Source organism: Cebus imitator, unplaced genomic scaffold, assembly GCF_001604975.1.
Source record: "Cebus imitator isolate Cc_AM_T3 unplaced genomic scaffold, Cebus_imitator-1.0 Scaffold50, whole genome shotgun sequence".
Classification (NCBI taxonomy): domain Eukaryota; kingdom Metazoa; phylum Chordata; class Mammalia; order Primates; family Cebidae; genus Cebus; species Cebus imitator.
In genome coordinates, this window is record NW_016107365.1 from 6,915,260 (window position 1) to 6,938,690 (window position 23,431).

Below are 23,431 nucleotides of genomic sequence, written 5' to 3' on the forward strand. Positions count from 1 at the left end.
TAGGTCAGGGTGCTCCCAGTAGCTTGGGCTCATTCCAGGAGAAGCACGCTGCACCTACAACAGCTCTCTTGGCGTTTCTGTGGCACACCATCAGCTGAGACTGATCTTCAGGTGGTGGTTCTCCTTTTTTAGGCAAAATCCTGTCTTTCACAACTCTCTACCCAAGCACCTTTTCAAATATCCCAGTTACCCTTGCCTTCTGTGAGGCTGTTTTCTATCTCTGAGCTGTTAGGATTGTATTGAATCATCTGCTGAGACTCACCCCTGTGTTGCTAGCTAATTGGCTGGTGCTTCAGTCTGCAGTCCCTGAGTGTGGATCTAGGAACACATTGTGCTATCACATATCCTACAGCAACTCCCCTGGAAGGCTCTGGAGCTGTGTATAAGCAGCCGACTGTATGGATGCTTTTGGAAACCAGCATCTTAGCAAAGGACAGTTGCAACTGTTCTTATATCAGCTTTATGTGCCTCTTTTTCTATTTGCAACAATGTTTGTTCAAGTTCACAAGTGTTTATGGAATTCTGCCTCTGTGCAATGTGCCAGGCATGTTGGGGGCATGACTGTAGGACACAGTTCTCCATGGAGAGGCCTCCTGTGGAGTAGGAAGTGGGGAGCTATGATTTATTCTCAGGCCCAGTTCCCAGTGATTTACTTAATCCTCCTCTACAGATGAGGGATTTGATATTTTCTCCATTTTTGCAGGGGAGGAAGCAGGCTCAAAACAGCTAAACTTGCCAGAGCTCACACTCATGACAAAGTCCAGAAGCAAATGCATGTTGTTTAACTCCAATCTCTATATTGAGTCCACTAAAGTTAGATTTCCCAAGCTAGCGTTCCACAAAACACTAGTGTACCGAGAGCTGTTAATAGATCGTCCATGTAAAAAAGCTTCTATGTTCAAATAAGTTTGGGGAATCAGTGAAAACTCAGTTCTCCCCCCTCCCACACCTGAGAATCCACAGAGCACTTTTGCAACATAGCACATTGGCATTTTAAATGCTCTGAGGAGTCCTGTAGTAAAGAAACCTGCTAACTTTGTTTATCCCAACATTTTTTTTCCTTTTTTTGCACAAAATTCATGTTTATTATAGAAAATACAGATAAGCTAAAAATTAAAATTATTCATCATGCCATTGGCCTTTCAGATTTATTTCTAGGCAGAAATAGAAATGACTGTGTATTATTGGCAGAACAGTGTCATGATATACATACATCTCTTTCTATCTTATCCCAACATTTTCAAAACGTGTTTATCATGGTTTTTTTCAGATATTTACAACACATCAGCTAACAACCCGCAGAGTTTTGTGATAGGCTGATAAATAGCTTTTATCCAATTAAAAGCTCAAATGGAATCTAACCATGTTTAAATTTGCTCTGTAAATCAAAGAGAAAGTATTTCCCTACTTTGTGTGTTTATGGCTTCCTGTCTTTCCTTAGCCCTTCCCAGCTTCCACATGGAATAGTGGGGACCAGAGGCCCAGGGAAAGCCAGGCAGAAGCCAACCACTCCAGATATGTGGAGCCATCCACTCCAGTGTGTATATGTGGGGTGTGTGTGTGTGTGCGCGCATGCGAAAGAGTGAGAGAAAAAGAGAGAGAGAGAGGGGAGTGAGGAGAGGGATTGATTTTTTCCTCTGGCCAACTTGGGTGAAAGAATCCTAAGAAATACATCTTTCAGCAGGACCTAGTATTCTACTCCTCCGCCTATATAGCTACCTGAGAAGCAAAAGAATGTGATTTGGAATACTTCAGAATTCTGCTTATCTCTCTACTTTTTTTTTTTTTTTTTTTTGAGACGGAGTTTCACTCTTGTTACCCAGGCTGGAGTGCAATGGCGTGATCTCCGCTCACTGCAACCTCCACGTCCTGGGTTCAGGCAATTCTCCTGCCTCAGCCTCCTGAGTAGCTGGGATTACAGGCACACACCACCCTGCCCAGCTAATTTTTGTATTTTTAGTAGAGACGGGGTTTCACCATGTTGACCAGGATGGTCTCGATCTCTTGACCTCGTGATCCACCCGCCTCGGCCTCCCAAAGTGCTGGGATTACAGGCGTGAGCCACCGCGCCCGGCTGATCTCTCTACTTAATCGTTTGCTAGCCATATGCTTAGAAAGGTTTGCATGATGATTTTTTTAAATCAGTTGAAATGCAAAACATTTCCCCTTTCCTAAGTAGAATTTTCCTTAAATCTGTTCTCTTACTATTTTTTACCTGCTTTTCATTTCTGATTTCATTATTTCTCATTAATTATTGACATGATCATGTCGGAGAGCCTGCTCAACTTCCTGTATACCCTACACTGAATCATGTAGCATATATAAGAAATGTAAACCAAATTACTTAGGGATTATGTGAAAAAGGGGCTACCCTTCTTTAAATGCTGGACTTGAGCAGCTCAGGCCTAGCATAAATGAGTGCTTCATGGGTCTTTGATGAATGACAATGTGTGTGGCATTTTCTCATGCGTTATTATTTGCTTATCTATTCATTCATTCACTAAGTTTATATAGAAATACATGAAAGTCTTTCTTTTTCATTCGAGATGAAACTAAAATTAGCCATTTTAAAGTGAACAACTCAGTGGCATTTAGTACATTCACAGTGTTATACAACCACCAGCTCTGTCTAGTTAGAGTGAGACCCCGTTGCAAAATAAACAAACAAAAGCCATTTTCATCATCCCCAAATGGAAACTCTGTTCCCATTAAGCTGTCACTCCTAGTCCTCCTCCCCTCCACCCTGGCAACCACCAATCTGCATTCTGGCTCAATCAATTGGCCTATTCTAGATACTTTATAATCGTGGAATCATACAGTATGTGAATTTTTCTGTCTGGATTCCTTCACTTAATACTTTTTTGAGGTTCACACATGTTGTAGCATGTATCAGTATTTTCCTATTTTATGGTCAAGTAATAATCCATTGTATGTATACACCACAATTTGTTTATCTGTTCAAATGTTGATGGACATTTAGGCTGTTTCTGCCTTTTGGCTATGGTGAATGATGTTGCTATGAACATGCACATACAAGTATTCGTTGAGTACTTGCTTTCTGCTCTTTGGAGTATATACCTAGGAGTGGAATTGCTGGATCATATGGGAATTCTATGTTTAACTTTTCCTCTGCGTTAGGCACTCAGAAAATTAGGAAGAAAGTAAAGAGTAGGCTCTCCCTTCTAAAGAGATCATTGATAATATGGTGCACAATGAACATGCTGACTGTTGGGTTTTAGATGACTTTATTAGTGCAATATGAAGCAAAATGTTGCAGTAATTAACATGGCTAGGCAGGCATTCCATGCCCTGGAGTGTTCATAATGTAGTTTATTCTACCTTTGTTATGAAGGAAGTGAAGTGTACAGTATTACTTGCTCTGTTGTTTCTCATAGGTTTAAACAAGCACTTTGAACACGTTGACAACTGTTTCATCTCATCTTACCTACTAATTGTCTTATGTAACGGAGTTACCTGGGAGTAGGAACAACTGTTAAGTTTTTCCATTTGACGCTCTAGGAAGTAACTATATATGTCTTATGTATTATCTTTGCTTTCTTTTCAGAGATTTATGGAGAATAGCAGCATAATTGCTTGCTATAATGAACTGATTCAAATAGAACATGGGGAAGTTCGCTCCCAGTTCAAATTAAGGTATGTAGCAAAATGAGACAGTAATATGAGGTTAACAATTCTTTAGAAAATCTTATCTGTCAATAGGCTGATGCTCATGGATTCATAGCTGAATACCAGGGATTTTGAAGCTTTTAAACAGGCAATGAATGGCAGCTGGCCAACAGCAGTATCTAAGCCAAGAGGCCCCTAATATAAAGAAATAAATTGGAAGCATTTCTTCTTTTGACAGTATTTTCCACTATTTACAGAATTTAAAAATTGTAACCTAGGAAAATGTTAAATTTTTGCACAATTAGATGGAGATTAAGAATAGCCTTTGAGGATTATTTTCTACTTCCTACTTTGAATATTTATAAATTTTTACTTGTATTGTTATGCATAGGGGCAAACTAATGGCGATATTTATCATGCTAACCATAATGATTGCTAAGTAACCACAACAGCAATTTCATTAAGTCTGTTTATGGCCTCAATGTGCATGAAGTAGCTTTAAGAAACCAGTTTTAAGTCTCTTTACAAGCATGTTGTGTTTTAAGAGCAGGGTTGTCACTGGTGCTCAATTCTAGGGATGAGATTCTCTGGGTGTCTGGCTGCTGGCCAGAAGGCTGGGATGGGGGATATTCTGCTCCTAGGCCCTCTTGGAATACCAGGGTCCTAGCTCCTGCCTGGTTTTGTTCAGGCTCCACTCTGGCATGCTTTTTGGACCCTGATTTTTTTCTATCCCCCCTTCTCAGCCAGAGAGCAGGGAAAGGAAGAGGCTCTTCTCCACCCATGGGCCACTGTGGGGCCCAGTCCCCAGGAGCTTCAGGATGTAGGATGCCAGAAAAGCCTATAGCATGGCTTCTCTCTCTGGCTGACAGAGAAGTCATGGACAGTTTGAAGCTCAACACAAAATAAGTAGGAGAGCATCCTATTATAGTGATTATTTATCTTATCTTGATTACTGATTATCATTCAAAGATGATAAAACCCTCTCAAATTTAATTCTCTTCTATCCCAGGGAGGCAAAATGGATTGACATAAACCCAGAGAAGCAGGTTCCTCTAGGGTGCACCCTGGTCAGGGAAGTTACTTTTTGGTGGGTAGAGAGCTCTAAGAAATAAAGTGTGGGGATAAACAGTTATTTCCTTAGGTAGAAAAGTATTAAAAAAGAATCTCAAGCCAGTGGGAAATCAGATTTTTTGGGAATTCAGGTATTTTAACAGCCCTTGGTGAGAAATATTGCCAAGGACTTTTTAAACATATAAGTAAGTTAGATCCCTTGGTTTCTTTTTATGTATATAGCTTCAGAGAACCTCATAGAATTTTTCTAGAAACCCATGTTGCTTTTACTTCCATAATTTATGCCTTTTAATAATGTAGATTAATTCTTATTATTCCTGTTGTTCTCTACTGTTTTTAATTGAAGTTTTATAAAAAGACTTAGTATTTTTATTTTAGATGTTTACACAATAAATAAAATTGGAAAGAGGGGGATTTTATTGTGGTATAATTCTTTAACTATGTATTATCCATAATAAAAAATGAACAGTGCAACACTTCATTGCTTTGATAGGCAATTCCATTATTTGATTTTAAATAAGTGGTTCTGTTCTTTTAGGCAACATTACATGTGATGGCATATGTTAGGTGCCAGGAGATACGCTAATACAGGTTCTGCAGTGCACATGGGGCATTGGGGGGCTGCCCCAGGAATGTTAGGGTCACCTTGTCCATGATGAACAAGGCAAAAGCAGGCCTGGAAATTTGAAATAAATATCCCCAGCCAACACAAGTGCATAAAGAAAAGGCTTCAGGTTACGGTACTGCTGAAATCTGTTTAGAGTAATGGCACCAAAGACTTTTTAAGGTCTTATTAGATTCAGAACTTTGCAAGTTTCTAAGTACCTATGACTTAGTAAATACTATGACTTCTGACCCTTCACTTACTAGAACTGGTTGGGGACATTGGACCATTGTTGAGGTCATAATGAAAAGGTTCCAGTTCTTAATACAAATTAATGTGAAGTTGGTGAATGGACTTGACCCATGAAGGTAGTGGCCCCAGGAAAGAGAGTTTGCCTGCACATAGATTATCTTGCCTTCTGCACAAGCTTCAGCTGTTGCTTTTTGGTGGGCTCTGCCTCAACCTTATCCAAGTTATGACCCTTTTGGGTGTGTGTGTGAACATGTGCATGATTTTATGTGCATCTCCCCAGGTATATTATATCTAGGCCCAGCAGATGGGCGCAGTGACCCATGCCATGGCCCCTCCCAACTCCTTAGGGCACTTAGAGACATCTAGTACGTATACCTGCACCCTAAGGCAGGCAAGCAACTCTATCATTTGTTGCAGACTGGGAAAATGAGGCTCTTTATTATACAATGCTAGAATAATTATAGTCTAATTATATAATACTTTCCCCTACAATTCCACCCCCAGCTGCAGCTAAATATGTAGCATTACTGTTATTCTGCAAGGACAGTCTGTACTGCAGGGTGATGGTGAACGCTGAAGGTAGACACCTCTGTCCAGGTCCCATGTCTAGGGACCATATTTACTTAACCAGGAAACAAAAAGGATCACCTGATGTGATCAAACAGAAGAGGTAGTATAATTTTAAGATTCTCCTGTAGAAAATAACTTTTAAAGATATAAGAACTAAATCACATATCTGTATGCATTTGATGAATTACTCTGTTGAACAGAGAATTTATGAAATGGAGAGTGTCTAGGATTATCTAGATTAAATGATGACCATTTATCTCTTCTGAGGTTGTTACACCTCTTTATCATGAAAAGATCTATTTTATCTAAAATAAAGATAATGATTTAGCTACTTAACAGGAGTTTAGGCTGATCAGTATATACTAATGTGGTACCAGCTATTGTTTGACTCATCTGTCAGTCTAGCAGTTACATCCAAGTCATTATGTTTATTTCACTCCAAATCTTAAGACAGTGGAATTCCTCAGTTTTAGAAAGAATCAAAATTTTTGATGCACAAAACTCTGCCTTCTGTGGAACACCACATCTCTCAGTATTAACAGACATTTGTAGGACACTTTATTCTCATATGGGCTCTGTGTGATAGCCATTGTGTTACAGAGGTTGAAACTGAGCTGTGAAGGCTCAAAATAACCAGTCCCTATTGCTTTATTGTCCAGTAATGAGTGCCAACAAGTAGCAAGGTCATGATCCTCTCACCTCTTCCACTCCCTGCTCCTAACTCATCCCAGACTCCTGGTGGGATTTGGACTTGTGTTTGGAATCTTTTCCCTACAAGCCACCACCTTGCTCAGTCCCACCCTTGTTCCAGACAGTGTGCGTCTGTGTGTGTGTGTGTGTGTGTGTGTGTGTGTTGTTTTAGTGGAGTCTAGACAGAGAACCTTTGGAAAGGACACAGGAGATCATGTAATCCAATAACCTGGCCATGACTGACAGAGGAAAACACTGAGAACCATCACAGCTACTTAGCATGTTGGTGGCAGTGGTGGAGTAGAATCCAGGCATTCTGCTTTTTCAGTCTGGTGCACTTTCCACTCAGCATAGCACTACATTATTTATAGACTTTATACCTGGACTCCTGTAATGTTTACCTTTTCTCTCTGTACCTTCAAGGGCTCTTAAGAAGGTATGGGGAAAATGGTGATACTGCCTATACTTCATGGGCTTCCACACCTAGGTTACCTTTCCCTTATATTTCTTTTTTCTAATTTTCCAACTTTTTAACCTGAAGAATAAAAAATAAAGATACCTGAGTCAAAAGAGTTTTATGGTTCCCAAGAACAGAAATTAATAAAGCTAAGGTTCTTCTGCCGGAAGAGTATGAATAATTAATATAAGCAATTAAGTTCTAAAACTCTAGAAGCATGACTCAAATTGATTATCTCATTTTGCTGCAGCTCTATTTAAACAGAACTATCAACCAAAAGAGGTTGAGAGCCTAAATAAACATTACAGTCTGGTAGTGTTTGTCATGGGGGGGCAAGGGTGGGAAATAGCATGCTCTTTCTACCAATATCCTTTCATTTCAACTGTTGATAAGCATTTACTTTGTCTTACGGGGCATTATACTTATTGAAAAATTCATGCTTTGTGGATAATCATAAAGTGAATGTTTAATACCTTTTGGAGATTGGATCTAAGATCATGTGTAAAGGCAACCTCTTGAATCAATGAAAATGATAATAGTCTGAAGTACCTGTTTATATACTTAGTTGAAACCTGCTTACATAGTTAAGAGAAAATGCTTAGGCAAGAGCGGAATTTGTCATTTGATAAAATGTGTTAATTAGAGCTTAATTATCCAACTCTCAAAGTTAACAAATTAGCCCACAGAGAGTGTGCTTCTCCATGAGTGACTTCTGAAAGACAGCTGCTGCCCAGGAAATCCTTCCCTTCTGTGCTGCGTCTGGTTCTGGACCAGGTGCCTGGAAAGCACTGCTAATAAGACTAGCTCTTGCTTGTCTGTTGTGATGCAGTGCAGTGACAAATTTGGTAGCAGTTTTAAAGTCCCCTTTTATTCTTTTTTCTTGTTTACAAGTGGTGATACTAGGACAGTATACAGTTCAAATTATGTAGACTGAAGCAACTTAACTAAGAAAATATGCTACTGCACCTGTAAGCCATTTCAGTTGAGTTAGGTTGATATTCTCCTCTGCTCCACTAACCCATGTCACGATCACTTGTTTCACGTACCTTCTCACACCGTTATTTTCATTTCAGCAACTATAGGAATGACGTCCTGCAGTGACCTAAAATACTGCACTCCGCATGCATACCTTGCTATTATTGAATACTGTTTTTGGTTTGACATTTCAGGTATACTCATGAGAAAAGATAGGTTATGATTCATGTTTTTCACCAAAGGCTTTTGAAAGCCTTAGAGAACAAAGAAGTATTACTCTGTGATCTTAAAAATAACAACAGGTACCATGTGTTGGATTCTCATATTGTCCCAAGCACTTCAAGAAATGCCTCACATAAACTCTCTGTTTTGATCTTTATGAAAACCTGTGGAATACATATTATTATCCTCATTTTATGGATGAGGAAACTGAGGGAAAATGAAGACAAAAAGTTGCCTCAGATCTCAAAACTGGAAAAATACAGAGCCAGATTTCACCCAGTTCTTTCTGCCTTCTTCCCTCTAAACAGATCAAAATAGGATGACAAAGTTAGAATGCCTTTATGAGTGGAAAAAATAACATTTTAAGAGTTTTTTTAAAAGAAAAAACATAAATCCAGTAAATCAACAGTTTTTTTTTTTTTTTTTTTTGCAGTGTGTAAGAAAGCTTCTGTTGGGATTCTTTAAACGGTATAAATAACAGCTCTAGCTGCATGCTTGCCGTGCTGGACGTAAATAGCCTACCGTATTTGGAATTGTTCTAGATTAGGAAATTAGTTAAAACTATAACAAGGAAAATTAGAGTCTGATTCCAAATATTCCAGATATATGGGGAAGGTCACCAAGAAGAGTCCCCACCTGGAGGGCTGAAGAGGTGCAATGAACCAGGAAAGGGAGTTTCTGCCGAGTTTGCCTTTCACCATACCAGAGGGAATGGTTGGAAGCTGAGTAACATCACATGAGTAAAAAAGGAGCAAAAATGTTTTTGTGTCTGTTGCAAAAGGCCAGAATACCTCACATCCAATTAGGGCCTAATTAGGTTCTGCTAATTGATGGGGATTTAACTTCTCCATGACCACAACTGTGAATGAAACAGGAGAATGTCATTGACTCATGTTAGTGTTGAAGTTTCATTCAGCACACGCATAGTCCATTCCATGATCCACGAGGATTTCATTGAATTACAATTCTTTTTTTGTATCATATACACAGATATATATGCTATTGTTTATGCATTTAGCTTGAAAGATGACTTTTTTTTTTTTTGGCCTCAAAGCATATTATTAACCCTCTTAGTCTGTTAGGGTTGCAATAATGAAATACAGTCATGCATCATTTAATGATGGGGATATGTTTGAGAAATGTGTCATTAGAGAATTTTGTCACTGTGCAAACATCATGGAGTGTACTGACACAAGCCTAGATAGTATAGCTTACTACACACCTAGGCTATATTGTACAGCCTGTTGCTCGTAGGCTATAAACCTGTACAGCATGTTACTGTACTAAATACTGTAGACAGTTTTAACACAATGGTATTTGTGAATTTTAACATAAAAAGGCACAGTAAAAATGCAGCATAAAAAGATTTAAAATGGTACATTTGTAAAAGGCAGTTAGCATGAATGGAGCTTGCGGGACTGGGAGTTGCTCTGGGTGAGTTGGTAAGTGAGTGGAGAGGGAACGTGAACGCCTAGGGCATTAGTGTATGTACAGCCGGAGACGATGAGCTTTGTACTCTTAGGCTACACAAAATTCATTAATACATTTTTCTTTCTTTAATAGTAAGTTAACCTTAGCTTATTACAACTTTTTAACTTCATAAACCTTTATATTTTTAAACTTTTCACTCTTTCTTAATAACATTAGCTTAAAACACAAACACATTTCACAGCTGTACAAAAAAATTCTTTCTTTATAACGCTATTCTATCAGCTTTTTTCTATTTTTAAATTTTATTTTTTTTACTTAAAATTTTTTTGTTGTTGTTGAAAACTAAGACACACATCTTAGCCGATGCCTACAGGGGGTCAGGATCATCAATATCACTGACTTCCCACTCCACATCTTGTCCCACTGGAAGGTCTTCAGGGGCAATAACACACATGAAGCTGTCGCCTTCTATGACAACAATGCCTTCTTCTGGAATACCTCCTGAAGGACCTGCCTGAGGCTACTTTACAGTTAACTTTCCTAAGTAGTAGTAGGAGTATTTTATCTAATATTAACATAAATAGTATAGTAAATACATAAACCAGTATCTTAGTTGTCTCTTATCAAGTATTATATACTGTCCTTCATTACTGTATTGCTGTACATTTATACAGCTGATAGGGTGCAGTAGGCTTGTTTACACCAACATCATCATGGACACATGAGGATGTTATGTCTGCCATGATGTCACTAGGCAATAGGAATTAGGATTATAATCTTACAGGACCACTATTGTATATTGGGTTCGTTGTTGAAACATCATTATGAGGTGCATTGCTGTACCTTAAACTGAGTAATTTATAAGCAACAGAGATGTGTTGCTTACAGTTCTGGAGGCTGAGAAGTTCAAAATCAAGGTGCCAGAAGGCACTCTGTCAGGTGAAGGCCTATTCCTCATAGATGGCACCCTCTCTATGTCCTCATGTGGCAGAAAGTGCAAGGGAGCTCACTGGAGCCTCTTTAATAAAGGCACTAATAGGCCGGGCATGGTGGCTCATGCCTGTAATCCCAACATTTTGGGAGGCTGAGGCAGGTGGATCACCTGAGGTCAGGAGTTTGAGACCAGCCTAGCCAACATGGCGAAACCCCATCTCTACTAAAAAAAAAATTAGCTGGGTGTGGTGGCAGGAGCCTGTAATCCCAGCAACTCGGGAGGCTGAGGCAGGAGAATTGCTTGAACCCAGGAGACGGAGGTTACAGTGAGCCAAGATTGCACCATGGCATTCCAGCCTAAGCAACAAGAGCAAAACTCCATCTCAAAGAAAACAAACAAACAAACAAATAAAGGCACCAATCCCATTTATGAGAATGAAGCCACACTAACTTAGCCACTTCCCAAAGACCCTGCATCTTCATACTATCACTTTGGGTATTAGTTTCCAACATATGAACTTTTGGGAGACATCAGCATTCAGACCATGGCAATAACAAAAAGTACGTAGATTTGATGAACCTGGTATCTGCTTACTTTGTTAAATTAACAGATGAAATGTGAATGGTTTTTATAGAAGAACTAACTTCAATCTTTTACAACTTTCAGGGCCTGTAATTCAGTGTTTACAGCATTAGACCACTGTCATGAAGCCATAGAAATAACAAGCGATGACCATGTGATTCAGGTATGGAAAGAAACCACCTATATCATTAACATCAAAAAAGAACCTTTCAGGTTTAAGCCATGCTTTTTATCAAGTACTTTCCTGTCATCCTCACATATCAGCACATTTTCTTAGAAGAAAGAAATCTCAAACTGTGCAAAGAATACTGATAGACTTAAGAATTAGATATTCGATAAAGAACAAAAAATTACTACTTTAGATCAGAGCCTGCAATTTCTTTGATAGAAATGGGGTTTAAAAAAAAAAACTTGTTTTTTTGAGACAGATTCTCACTCTGTTACCCAGGCTAGAGTGCAGTGGTAATCTTGGCTCACTGCAATCTCCATCTCCCAGATTCAAGCGATTCTTGTGCCTCTGAGCAGCTGGGATTACAGGCATTTGCCACCACACTCAGCTAATTTTTATATTTTTAGTAGAGATGGGGTTTTACCATGTTGGCCGGGCTGGTCTCAAACTCCTGACCTCAAGTAATCCACTTGCCTTGGACTCCTAAAGTGCTGGGATTACAGGTGTGAGTCACTGCACCCAGCCAGAACTGGGGTAAACTCTTTTGGCTATCTGTGAAGACCCTATTCACATAGAAATAAGTCAGACTGGTACAGTAAATGCTTATAAATGCCTATGGAACAGAATATTTTGAAAGATACTCATTTATTTGCCTGCAGTGGATATTCTAATTATAAAGCATTCTTACCTGAATGTTATCTTCGTAAGGAAATGTGTGTAGCAGAGAAACCTTTCTAGAAATGAGGTGTTCCTATTATAATTGTTGGAAAGTAAGACATCTGTATTTGTAAAATACTCTGAAATGTAGACTTTCCACTAATCAGTGCTTGCTTACCTGCAGTTGATTTGCAGAGTGGCATGGAGTGTGAGGAACACTTGTTGTCATCAGTAGGGCACCAAAGAAGTGGGCAACACACAGTGAACCCCACAGCAGAAGCCTCACATTTGTCTGCTCTGAAGTCTCCCAGTGCACACACACACACACACACACACACACACACACACTGTTCTTATACCACACCAATGACATCAATAGCCCAACCTGCCTAGGCCCTGTCGTCAGCACTTTCATTAAGTTATCTCATTTCTATTCAGTAGGGGTAGGAAAGAGGCATCATTGCCCTGCAGTACAGATGAGGAAACTGAGTCCCAACAAGGTCAATGAGCTTATCCAAGGAAAGCCTTAGTAATAAGTATTGGAGCTAAAATATATAGTCGTGTCTCCAAAGCCTTCCTACCTGGTTTCCTGTTTAGCTGTATTTTTAGAATATGTTTTCTGGCTGCTCCTTTAAATCTACCTGAAGGCTTCCTCATGTTGCTGGCTATTAGTGGCCTACCTGCCCACAGGTCTGCCTTCTGGACCGCAGAGAGAGGCAGACGTGTTTCTGTTACAGACTAAGCACAAAAATCCCACATCTCCCCCACTTATACCCAGACTTGAACAATCAATTCTATTCACAAAGCACATTTTCTTTGCACCTCCCTGCTTTGCACTATGCAGCTAGCTGGATTTGATTTCAGAAATGAGGAGAAGGGGCTCCACTAGCTGCCCCTCTCCACCTGTAATCTAACAAACAACTTCTAGAAAAGGGAACAGAGTGTTTCATTCTCCAGTTATCAATTGGTGGTTAGAAAGCCTGTATCCCTGGGAGAGGTAATATTGTGATGGTGTCACATTATGATATTAATCATCTCCCAGCCTTTGCCGTGAACAGAAAGAAACAGGAGCGTGAGGCCAGTATAAGAGATGCTGTAAAGGAGAGGTGGAAGGACAGTCACTGCCTTGAAAGGGAAACTTGGACTCTGAAAGAAGACTTTGCAGCTTTTTTTCCCAGAGAACCCGTCATCCTCCTTTAGAAAAATGTACCAGCAATCTATAGTATGGAACTTAAAACAAGAGGAAGGAGGAAGGAGATGAATAGAGGATGTTGTATGTAAGGTGAAATGACCTATGTGCTACATATTTTGAGGATGTCATCATTGGATGGGATAGTTCATATATGTTCTTACTTGATATCAGCAGCTTTTTCAAGGCACTCCAATCAAGTAGTTAGATGCCTTTTTGAGTACAAATCTTCAGAGGTCAGGCAGCAACACTTAAAATTTAGAAGCAATATCTGTCTGTCTATCTATTCATCTATTACCTCTCCACCCATCCACCCTCCCTCCTTTCCTTCTTCTCTTCTTCTTTCCATGTCCCCATCAATCTAAACTCTCTATATATTTGCTTTAAAACACTTAATATGGTACTTGCCATATACTAGGCTCAGTTCTAACTATTTTACATATACTCATTTATTTCTTAAATCAGTCCTGTGAGTCAGGTATCACTATTGTACTCATTTTGCAGATGAGGAAACTGAGGACCAGGGAAGTTAATTAATTTGTCCATGGTTTTGTAGCTAGTAATTGGCAGAGCCAGGATTTGAACTTGGGTACCTTGGCTCCAGAATCCATATCTGGGAGTACCTGTTGCATTGTGGTTTCAGAAACCCTGGTATGAAAGAAGGGCCATGTCTTCTACCCAAATTTACAGCTTAATAGAGAAGGCAGAGTGAACACATATGAAAAGGCAGGAGGATATAGCCAACAAATAAAGAAAATAATATATTCTCTAATATTTTCCATTCACTCATCAAATAGTTACTAAACAGTCCTGAGTATCCAAAGATCAATTCAGAATAGTCTTTGCCCTTGAGAAGTTGAATGTCCACTGGGAGAGAGAGATAAACAAAAATTTAAATTTGGTGTAATAAGTCACTGAAAGTCTGCACAGGCATCAGTGACAGCTCTTGGGAGTGGATGAGACAGGGGAGTCAGGGAAGGCTTCCTGGAAGAGGAGAGGGATAAATTGGAGTTGGAGAGGGAAAGAGATGGTGAAAGGTATTATAAGCAGAGAAAGCACGTGCGGAAAGGCTCAGAGATGAGGGAGACATGCAGATAGCTCAGCAGCCTGCAAGGGTGGGCCAGGGAGGCATGGGGCTGGCTTTGTGAGCAGGGGTCATACTGTAAGTGATGCCCTTCCCTGCCTAGGGAGGGCCCTGACTACCACATGTCAGTGATGGGGCCAGGAGGGGGCCTGGATATCCATGAAGACAATGTCATGCCCACTCCCCTTCAGTCACCTACCAAAGGCTTGATGACCAGAGCATCTTCCAAACCCCTTCAACTCTCATGGTTGACTGTGTTAATAGAGGCTGTGTCTCCCAGGGAACAGCTCCCCACCCTGTCCATGACTGCTGCCATCGCAGTTGAGGGCAAGAGTGATTAAACTTGCTCTGAACATCTCCGAAGCAGCAGATGGATGCAATTTATGCCCAAAGAAATCCATGACCCAGATGCAGTCTGTTCAGTTTTCCCCACGTTCTTCACCGCTTGTCTGTCTCCACTCAGCCCCCATCTGTGTTCTTTGAAAAGAAATCAGAGGGTGGGACAGGACCTGGGAGTCAGCTAGAGTCATGGCTCTAAATTCTAGGACCCTGGGCAGAATTTTGGAAAGAAACCTCTGAGTCTGCTGGCTCCAGAATCTGCTGAGGGGAGCTTCACACCTGCCTGAGCCCAGCACTGAAAGGGCTGCCCCCTGCCCAAGCCATTTAACTGAATTTATTGTTCCGATTCTACTGGTAGTGGCCCCAACTGTAGCAAACATTGATCAATAAGTGGTGGCAATTGGGAAAGAGACAGGAGAAATCCAGTTGCAGAGATGTGCATAATATAAGCCACCACTGTTGAAAGGAGTTCGTATTTGTTCATTTGTGTGTTTATAAGAGACAGGGTCTTGCCCTGTTGCCTGGGCTGGAGTGCAGTGGTGCAATCATAGCTCACTGCAGCCTCAAACCCCCAGGCTCCAGTGATCATTCGGCCTCAGCCTCCTGAACGGCAGGGACTACAGGTGTGTGCCACAACACCTGGCTAATTTTTTTAGTTTTGTACAGATAGAGTCTAGCTGTGTTTTCCAGGCTAGTGTTGAACTCTTGCCTCAGCCTCCCAAAGGGCTGGAATTGAATTACAGGTGTGAGCCACTGTGCCCAGCCTGAAGCTGTTTTTTGTTTTTTGGTTTTTTTCTTAACTACAAACATACGGACCCAGTCCTAATTCATGTTTCTTTCTTTCTTTCTTTCTTTTTTTTTTTCTCTGAGTTTTTCCTTATTCATGGGGCAGTAGATTGGGAATGAGTTGTCCAAGAGGCTGGTACTGCTAGATGAGAGCTTCCTGTTTATTCCTGCTGAAGTTTCTTCTGATTTCCTACAGGCGATCAGGATGGCCGTTGAATGAATAAATTGCTGCCAGGAGGGAGGCAGCTACTCTAGGAAGGGTTTGGGGATGGAGCAGGGCAGCAGGACCTGGCCAGCCAGTTGCATCAGAGAATGTTTGCCCTGGGAACTTCTTGCTTGATATTCCTCCGGGTCCCAACAAGTCTGCCTACAGGGCACACAGACGTTTCATGAACGCTGTCTTGTGTCCCCACACTGATCTCTACCCACCTCCCATTAACAGTATGTCAACCCAGCCTTCGAAAGGATGATGGGCTACCACAAAGGTGAGCTCCTGGGAAAAGAACTCGCTGATCTGCCCAAAAGCGATAAGAACCGGGCAGACCTTCTCGACACCATCAATACATGCATCAAGAAGGGAAAGGTGGGTCACACCCGCAAAACCAATCCACAAACCCTCTCCCCAATGCACTTTTTTTCTGTGAGTTTTAGAATTTCGTTCTTAAGATTAGCTTTTTTAATAATGTCATAATTAAGCTCTTTTATGTTTGCAAAGTGGGTTCATTTTTGAGTGAGCTTTGGAACTCAAGTGAATCTGGTGCTTATCATGATGGTAGAGAATCTGGTGATTCTGTGTAAAAATATTTCATCCTGTGCATGAATATATCCCATCTGTCATTGCTGGAATATTGTGGGTATCTCTGATCAGAGTTCCATCCAGAGAGCTGTTGTGTTTTTTCAGTTTATCCAGTGTTTGGGGCACTAGACATATTTAATATCAGTATTTATAGGTAGGCCAGGTTTTTTCCCAGTTTTCGTTTTATGTTGTCTGATCACTGTTCAACACGCATTTGTAGCTTTCTCCTCCCACCTGCACCTCCTTCTCCAGTGGCTTTCCCTTCATCTGGGTAGATAAAGGAAATAGGGGAAGTCCGACAGGAATTTTCCCTGAAGCCCTCTCCTCCCGTGGAGCACTGCCTCTCATTGCTGGAACTGCCTGTGCATTTTCTGTTAAGTGTTCAGAATGCTTCTTCACATACAGTTTCTTTCATCTTCCTTTCTGTGATGTAAACTAGTTAGATAAGCACTGTACCCATTTAATAGATGGAACATTTTAGAGGGATCAGATACATTTGGATTATCGACAGTGGTCAAAATGTTTTCTTAATTGGGGCAATGAGACCAAAAGGGAAATAAGATATTATAAACTTTTCCCAAAAATTGTTCCCAAAGGAATACAGCCACACATACCAAGATGCATACCAATTAGCCACTTTATGTGAGAGAGGGGGTAAGAAATGGCTGCAGGGAATCTCAGTTTCTGATTAGCCAAACCTCCCAGGTTCAGAGAGCAGGAATCTTTACGCTCCCCTTGGCCTCATTCATGGAAACTATGAGGAGCCAGGCTAGCCCAGGAGAAGACTTGGCTGGGGGGCCCATAGGATGTTAGAAAGATAATGGGCTTCAGTGAGTGTTGAATAGACATGAACTTATAAGCAGATTTTCTGCTTCCTAATGTGGGCAAGTTACCTAGACTCTCTGAGCCTCAGTTTCCCCATCTGTAAATTTAGTATGATAATGCCAGGTTCACAGATTGCTGGAAGATTTTGAGAGAGAACTCAGAAGAATCCCTTAACCTGGTGCCACAGCAGCCATAGGGCTGAGAGCAGAATTCCACCCACAGGCCAAGTGTCCTGGGAGCTGGGACAGACAGCCTGGTGGTGGATACATGGATCTGTGGTCTTGTCTTCACACATGTAGCCACGTCAGCATTGCAGTGGGTACAACAGTATAGCAGGCGTTGTAAAATGAAATGAAAGCATGTGGGAACTTTCCTCCTCAGCCTGCTGAGACCCTCTGCAGGAGCAGCTGTCATCGTTGACTGAAGGATTTTAAGAGCTCTCTTTGTCCATGTAGGAGTGGCAGGGGGTTTACTATGCCAGACGGAAATCCGGGGACAGCATCCAACAGCATGTGAAGATCACCCCAGTGATTGGCCAAGGAGGGTGAGAGCAAACTCTTCAACTCTTTTAGCTGAAGATAAAGACTCAAGGCCCTCATGGGCATCGGGCTTGCAATGCCAGTATGAGCCTTAGATCCACAAATGCAGCAGGGTTGTGCTGAATGTAGTATAGACCGAGGCTTAGGGTTAGGGTTAGGGTTAGGCTTAGGGTTAGGGTTAGGGTTAATACTCAGCTGGCAGCAACCCCCAAACAGGGTTTTCCATGTCCTTTATGAAGCATCACCCCAGCCTCGCATCTCCGCCTGATTCATCCATGCCTTCTGTCATTCCCAGTGCCCCCTAGAGGGGCTTGATTTCTGGGCTTCTCTTTCCCCATAACAACAGTGGTCTCCTGCCAGTGCTTGCTGGCCTCAGCACTCGGTGCACAGGGAGCCAACCTTTCCTCCTGCTCAAGGCCCTGGCTCCACGCTGGTTCCTCCAAGCTGGTTCTGGGATTGTTCCTCCAGGGCCACGGTTTATGGAGAGAAAGGTGTGTCTGACCAGGAGCTGAAGGCATCTCAATCCACTGAATTTCAGATTACCAGAGAAGCCTCTCTCTTTTATGGAGAGTTAAGAAAAATATGCAATTCCTCTTCCTTCCTCCAGTTAAATTTTGTGAGAAGATTTACAAAGCCAAACAGGACCCCCTCATCACGGTGAGCCTTGCAAAACAAGCTGAAGGTCAACACCAGGTTCATAGTTTGAGTGTATAAGGAAAACAACATTGTGTGACCTGTCAGAAAAAGATGAAGCCACGGTCGTCCTGCCGGTAACTGGGACAGGAGTCCCACCTGTGACTCTTAGGACTACTTGAGTTCCTTGCAAATTGTTGCATGAGTAGAAAACAGGATGTTTCATAAAATCAGCCAGGTATTTGTAATAGCTTATTTCCCCTCCAATTTTAGTTAATTTCAAAATTACTCTCCCATCAATTCAGGCTACCTCCCATCAGTACCACCCGGTATTTCATGCCATTTTGTAATTTCGAGCTCCCTTTTTGCTTCACTCTGGATGATAGGGACACTGACAGGCCCCTGACTGAGGTTGTGAGCTGGAGAGAAGCTGCCCCTCAGCCCTCCTTCTGAGTGGCCTGGCCTCAGCGTGGCCATTCTCACCAGCAGGCAGTGCTGAGAGCCACTGGGTGGAGATGATGTCCATGGCTGTCATGTTTTTATCCTCATCCTTAGACCATCTCCTCAGAAAATCAAAGCTAAGAATCCCTTTGTGTGTGTGTGACCAGAATCATTAGACAACCAAAGCAAAGCAGACATGCTATTGTCTGGCAGTTTCCATCAGGATACATTTTTTTTCTGATCTTTCTGATTTTACCGATAAGAAAAAGAAGTTCTTTTGTCCAGACACAATTTCCAGTGTTATTTTCCCTGTAATTGTAGGCAGTGAGCCATCAGTGGCAATTCTTATTAAAAGTGGGGAAATTTTACCTCTTCTTCGTTGAGTGAAGTTCATTACGGAGTGATCAGTATTTTCTATCCTCTTTTCAGAGGCCTCCAGAGAAAAGTGAACCAGGTAAAGAGAGAGAGAGTGGGGCGCCCCATGGGCTTCTGGGGCAGAAAGCCTCATGTAACTCTGGATTTCATGGCTTTACTCTCAGTAAAATATTGACGACGAGCTGGTTTTGGCACAGGGCTGAGGTACCTGTCGTCTTTTGCCTGATTTTCATTGTGACAGTGATAAAGAGTGAGACCACCCACTGAGTTTTGGGACCCAGTCCATGACCTTGAAATGAGAGGATTTGTATCTGCCTGAAACATGCCATTATGGTGACAATTACAGTGTGAAAGAATATGGGATACTTACTGTAAAACCAGCAGCCATGAAATGTGGTCATTGCCCAAATGAATCTTTTGTAGCTATGCAGTTATTAGTGTCAGCAGAATTAAAACTAATTTGTTTGTAGCAGCATTTTATCCTATCAACTGAAGATGTCTAGGAGCCAGATGTTAGGAGTCAGTTACAAAATGAGATACCCGTTCGGAAAGTGTTGCTGAGCCCGCTGTGACATATCAGGGAGGCCCAGTTTCCAAAGGCATGTGTGGGCTCTGTGTGAAAACTGTGTTTTCTGTAGACTGAGTCTTGCTGGAATTTTAAAGCTGCCCTAGGATGAACCCTGGGGTTTAGCTTTAAGAAGTCTGTTGATGTTTTCATTTGGCGATTTGTTGAATCATTTCATATCTGACTCACTAATAACCGATTATTTATGTTATTAGGAAAATTAGGCATTTTGTCTCCCTCAAGAAACTGTGTTGTACCACTGACAATAATAAGCAGGTACAGTATCAGCTCCCTTCGCTGGCTTTGTCTGCTTGGCCATGTGTCACTTCTGTTCTCTGCTTGTCTCACCACTGTTCTCTGCTTGTTTTTCTCCATGTCTAATTGTAGCTGCCAATTAAGAAGGTTTATGGGAAAATTATGCCTCTTTGACAAATTTTTTTTATTTCCCTGCAAGCCAATATAACTTTATTTGTAGTGCACATCAGTTATGATTTAGCTTGTGGCTGAGGAGCTCTCTAATATATAAAGCATAAAATTCTTTTTCCAAATAAAAAATGTCCTATTTTTTATCTTAATTTCTTAGTCAGTTGGAAAGTATTCGTTTGAACATTTCACCCCTACAAATTCTTACAAAAATAAGAATCATTCGAGGCCGGGCGCGGTGGCTCAAGCCTGTAATCCCAGCACTTTGGGAGGCCGAGGCGGGTGGATCACGAGGTCAGGAGATCGAGACCATCCTGGTCAACATGGTGAAACCCCGTCTCTACTAAAAATACAAAAAATTAGCTGGGCATGGTGGTGCATGCCTGTAATCCCAGCTACTCAGGAGGCTAAGGCAGGAGAATTACCTGAACCCAGGAGGCGGAGGTTGTGGTGAGCCGAGATTGCGCCATTGCACTCCAGCCTGGGTAACAAGAGCGAAACTCCGTCTCAAAAAAAAAAAAAAAAAAAAAAAAGAATCATTCCAAATTAGTACTGTGACTTTTTCCTACCTTTGTATCATATGGAACAATGCATTTGAATGTTATCATCTGCAGTAACAAAATTTTAATAAGCCACTATATTTAAGAACTTTTTAAGGTCATTTTATAATGGAGGGCAACATTGGTATAGGTATTTTTTCCATTTGGTTGGTATTTTTACTACTGGATTATGTGTATTTTCACTTCATTGTAGATTATGTATATATTCACATCATTGTAGATTAACCATTATGCAACAAACATAATTATCAGTGATCTAGTTTTGAAAGCTTACAACATATGGCCTTTGATTTTTATGAAGATTTTAAAGAAGAGGCAGCATCTCTAAGGGATTTCAAGGGCTTCTGTAGCGTAATCCATTTTAGTAGGAGATGGCAGAAATGTGTGAACTGCTGGATGAGAAGGTGAAGCCCAGCCAGTCCTGGACATCGGCTGGAACCAATGGGATGTGAGTAGACAGTGGGGTGAGCCCAGTGAGCGGTGAGCATCTTCAGTCAGCTGTCTCAGGGTATCAAAAGGGTCCATGTCCACGTGCTTCTTTAAAAGACGTAGTTCAAGATAAAATACTTCCTCCAGCCCAAGAATTTCATCTGAATTCAGGGCGTTTTCACTTATTACCATGTGAGAGGCAAGCCTTTGGAGACCTCTGGCAAAGGAAAGAATGGCCTTTCATAGGGGAAAAAAAATGTGTTCCAACAGCCACATTGCAACATACCAGGAGAAAGAATAAGTTCTTTGTAAGAGCTGACGTAGGCAGAAAGAGAGGGACAGGACACCTGGTGTCTCTTAAGAGACAAACTTCTGAACACAAGCAGTGCAGACCAACATTTCTGGGGTGTGGAGCCACAGTAGAGGACATGGGTCCACTGGGGCTCATTCATTCTCATGCTAGAAATTGACCAAGCACAGTTCATGTCCAGTTCATGCCCTTCCCCCACCAACTCAGCCTTGCTTCTCCTTACCCACTTTCTCACTTAATGACAGGGACTCCCACTCTCCCTGTCACCAGTCTCCCTGCAACTCCATGCGCCCAAATCCTACCAGTTCTTCATGGCCCAGTACAGGAAACATTAAGTAGCACCTTCCTCCTAAAGGCCCCCAGGGTACCTTCTGTACTTCGTATCACCCCCGACCATTTTCACAGCTATTTGTGTGCTAAACTGCCCTCTCCCCTCTAGCAGGGTCACTGGTCTGTGCTGTCCTGCGTGCTCACACTGCCTGGCATGTAGTAGGCCCTCAAGCTGCTGGCTAGCGTGAATGAAACTGAATGTCTCAGTCCTGGCATCCTTCCTGCTGTAAAGTCCTCCTGCCTCATTGGGAGAACAGGCAAGCCCTTAGCACCGGACTTGAGGATGCAGGGGTGAGGGGCCACCTGCTTTTTTTCTGAAGCTCTAAATAGAAACACCTTCACCACCCTGAATTAGCTGCTGCTCTGAGAAAAGTGGAAACGCAGAGCTCAGATACCCTGAGCCATTGACGTCACCTAATGGTACTGCACAGGCCTAGAGAGACATTTAGATTTTCTAATAACAAAGCATTTTTATACCTCTGGCTAGCTTCAGTGTTTCTCCTCCTCATCAAAGGATGCTGCAGTGAACGGCAGTGGGATCTGTTTGGGGGAGGGCTCCTGTCTGCAGGTGGTTCCGGTGGCGCAGTTTTCTGGGGTTTAGCTCTGATGTCAAAATCTGCTCATGGGTTTGCATTTTAACAAGGAGTGACGCCGTAAGCCAGGCTGCTGTCTCCTGGTACTGCTTGCTGTCAGCAAAGCTTCCTTTTCCTATATGAGCCTGTAGCTTTTTGCCAAGAGGGTGGAAATGTTTGGTGAGGTTTGTCTGCTGTCTTTCCCTCCTCTACACACACATTTTCTCCCCAGGTATGAGGTAAACACCTGTTCTGTGCTGGCACTAGGGACGCAATGCATCTGCCCCAGATGCCAGGGAGGCCACAGACAGGTAAACAGAATAAATGGAATGCAGCACAGAGGAGGTGTGAGCCAAGCACTGGAGAAGCTCAAAACCCAGGACCTAAGGAGGCTATCTGGGATTTGTAGGTATTGTCTAAAGCAACAAACTTTGTTACCCTAGGGGGTAACAAACTAGAGCCTACAGGCCAAATGTGGCCTGTGCTGTAAATAAGGTTTTATTGGAATACAGCCACACTTTCTTGTGTGTTGCGCCTCTGGCTGCTTTCATACTATGGTGGCAGAGCTGAGGCCACATGGCCCGCAGAGCCTAAATATTTACTCTCTGGTCCTGCACAGGAAAAGGTCGCTGACTTCATTTCTTGAAGACAATTTTCTTTCTTGGATGTTGCATTTTCTTAGGCCAGCAGCTGTCTGCCCTGACCTCCCAGAAGTACCCTTTCTCTCCTTCATACACTTATTTTTGCCTTCGTGCCAACCTCTGTATCCTGTCTCAGAGTTTATCTCAGCCTCCCCATACTGCTGTGAATATGAGGACCTTGGTCCCCTGAGGCTTTTGCCTTTTTATGAAGACAAAATCCAAATGCAAATGCATGACTCAAACTTCAGAATTTCAAGGATCTGCAACCATGGTCCAAGAGTCGTATTTGCACAGAGAAAAAAGGAGGCAGTTAGGGCCCTGACATTATATCAGTTCTTGTTTTTTTTTTTTTT

General features: G+C 41.9%; 1 protein-coding gene across 7 annotated transcripts in view; it reads left to right on the top strand.

Annotated features, from left to right (window-relative positions):
• The window catches only part of PDE8B (phosphodiesterase 8B), a 256,090-nt gene that overhangs the window by 163,522 nt on the left and 69,137 nt on the right, over positions 1 to 23,431 (top strand). For 3 of the 7 annotated variants that reach the window (XM_037738186.1, XM_017527688.2, XM_017527689.2), the window contains exons 6-10: positions 3,566 to 3,654; positions 11,500 to 11,578; positions 16,082 to 16,222; positions 17,716 to 17,804; positions 20,029 to 20,089. In XM_037738186.1, coding sequence (XP_037594114.1) covers positions 3,566 to 3,654; positions 11,500 to 11,578; positions 16,082 to 16,222; positions 17,716 to 17,804; positions 20,029 to 20,089 — 459 coding nt within the window. The remainder of the gene's footprint in view (positions 1 to 3,565; positions 3,655 to 11,499; positions 11,579 to 16,081; positions 16,223 to 17,715; positions 17,805 to 20,028; positions 20,090 to 23,431) is intronic. The other 4 variants (XM_037738187.1, XM_017527691.2, XM_037738185.1 and 1 more) reach the window with 2 other exon arrangements.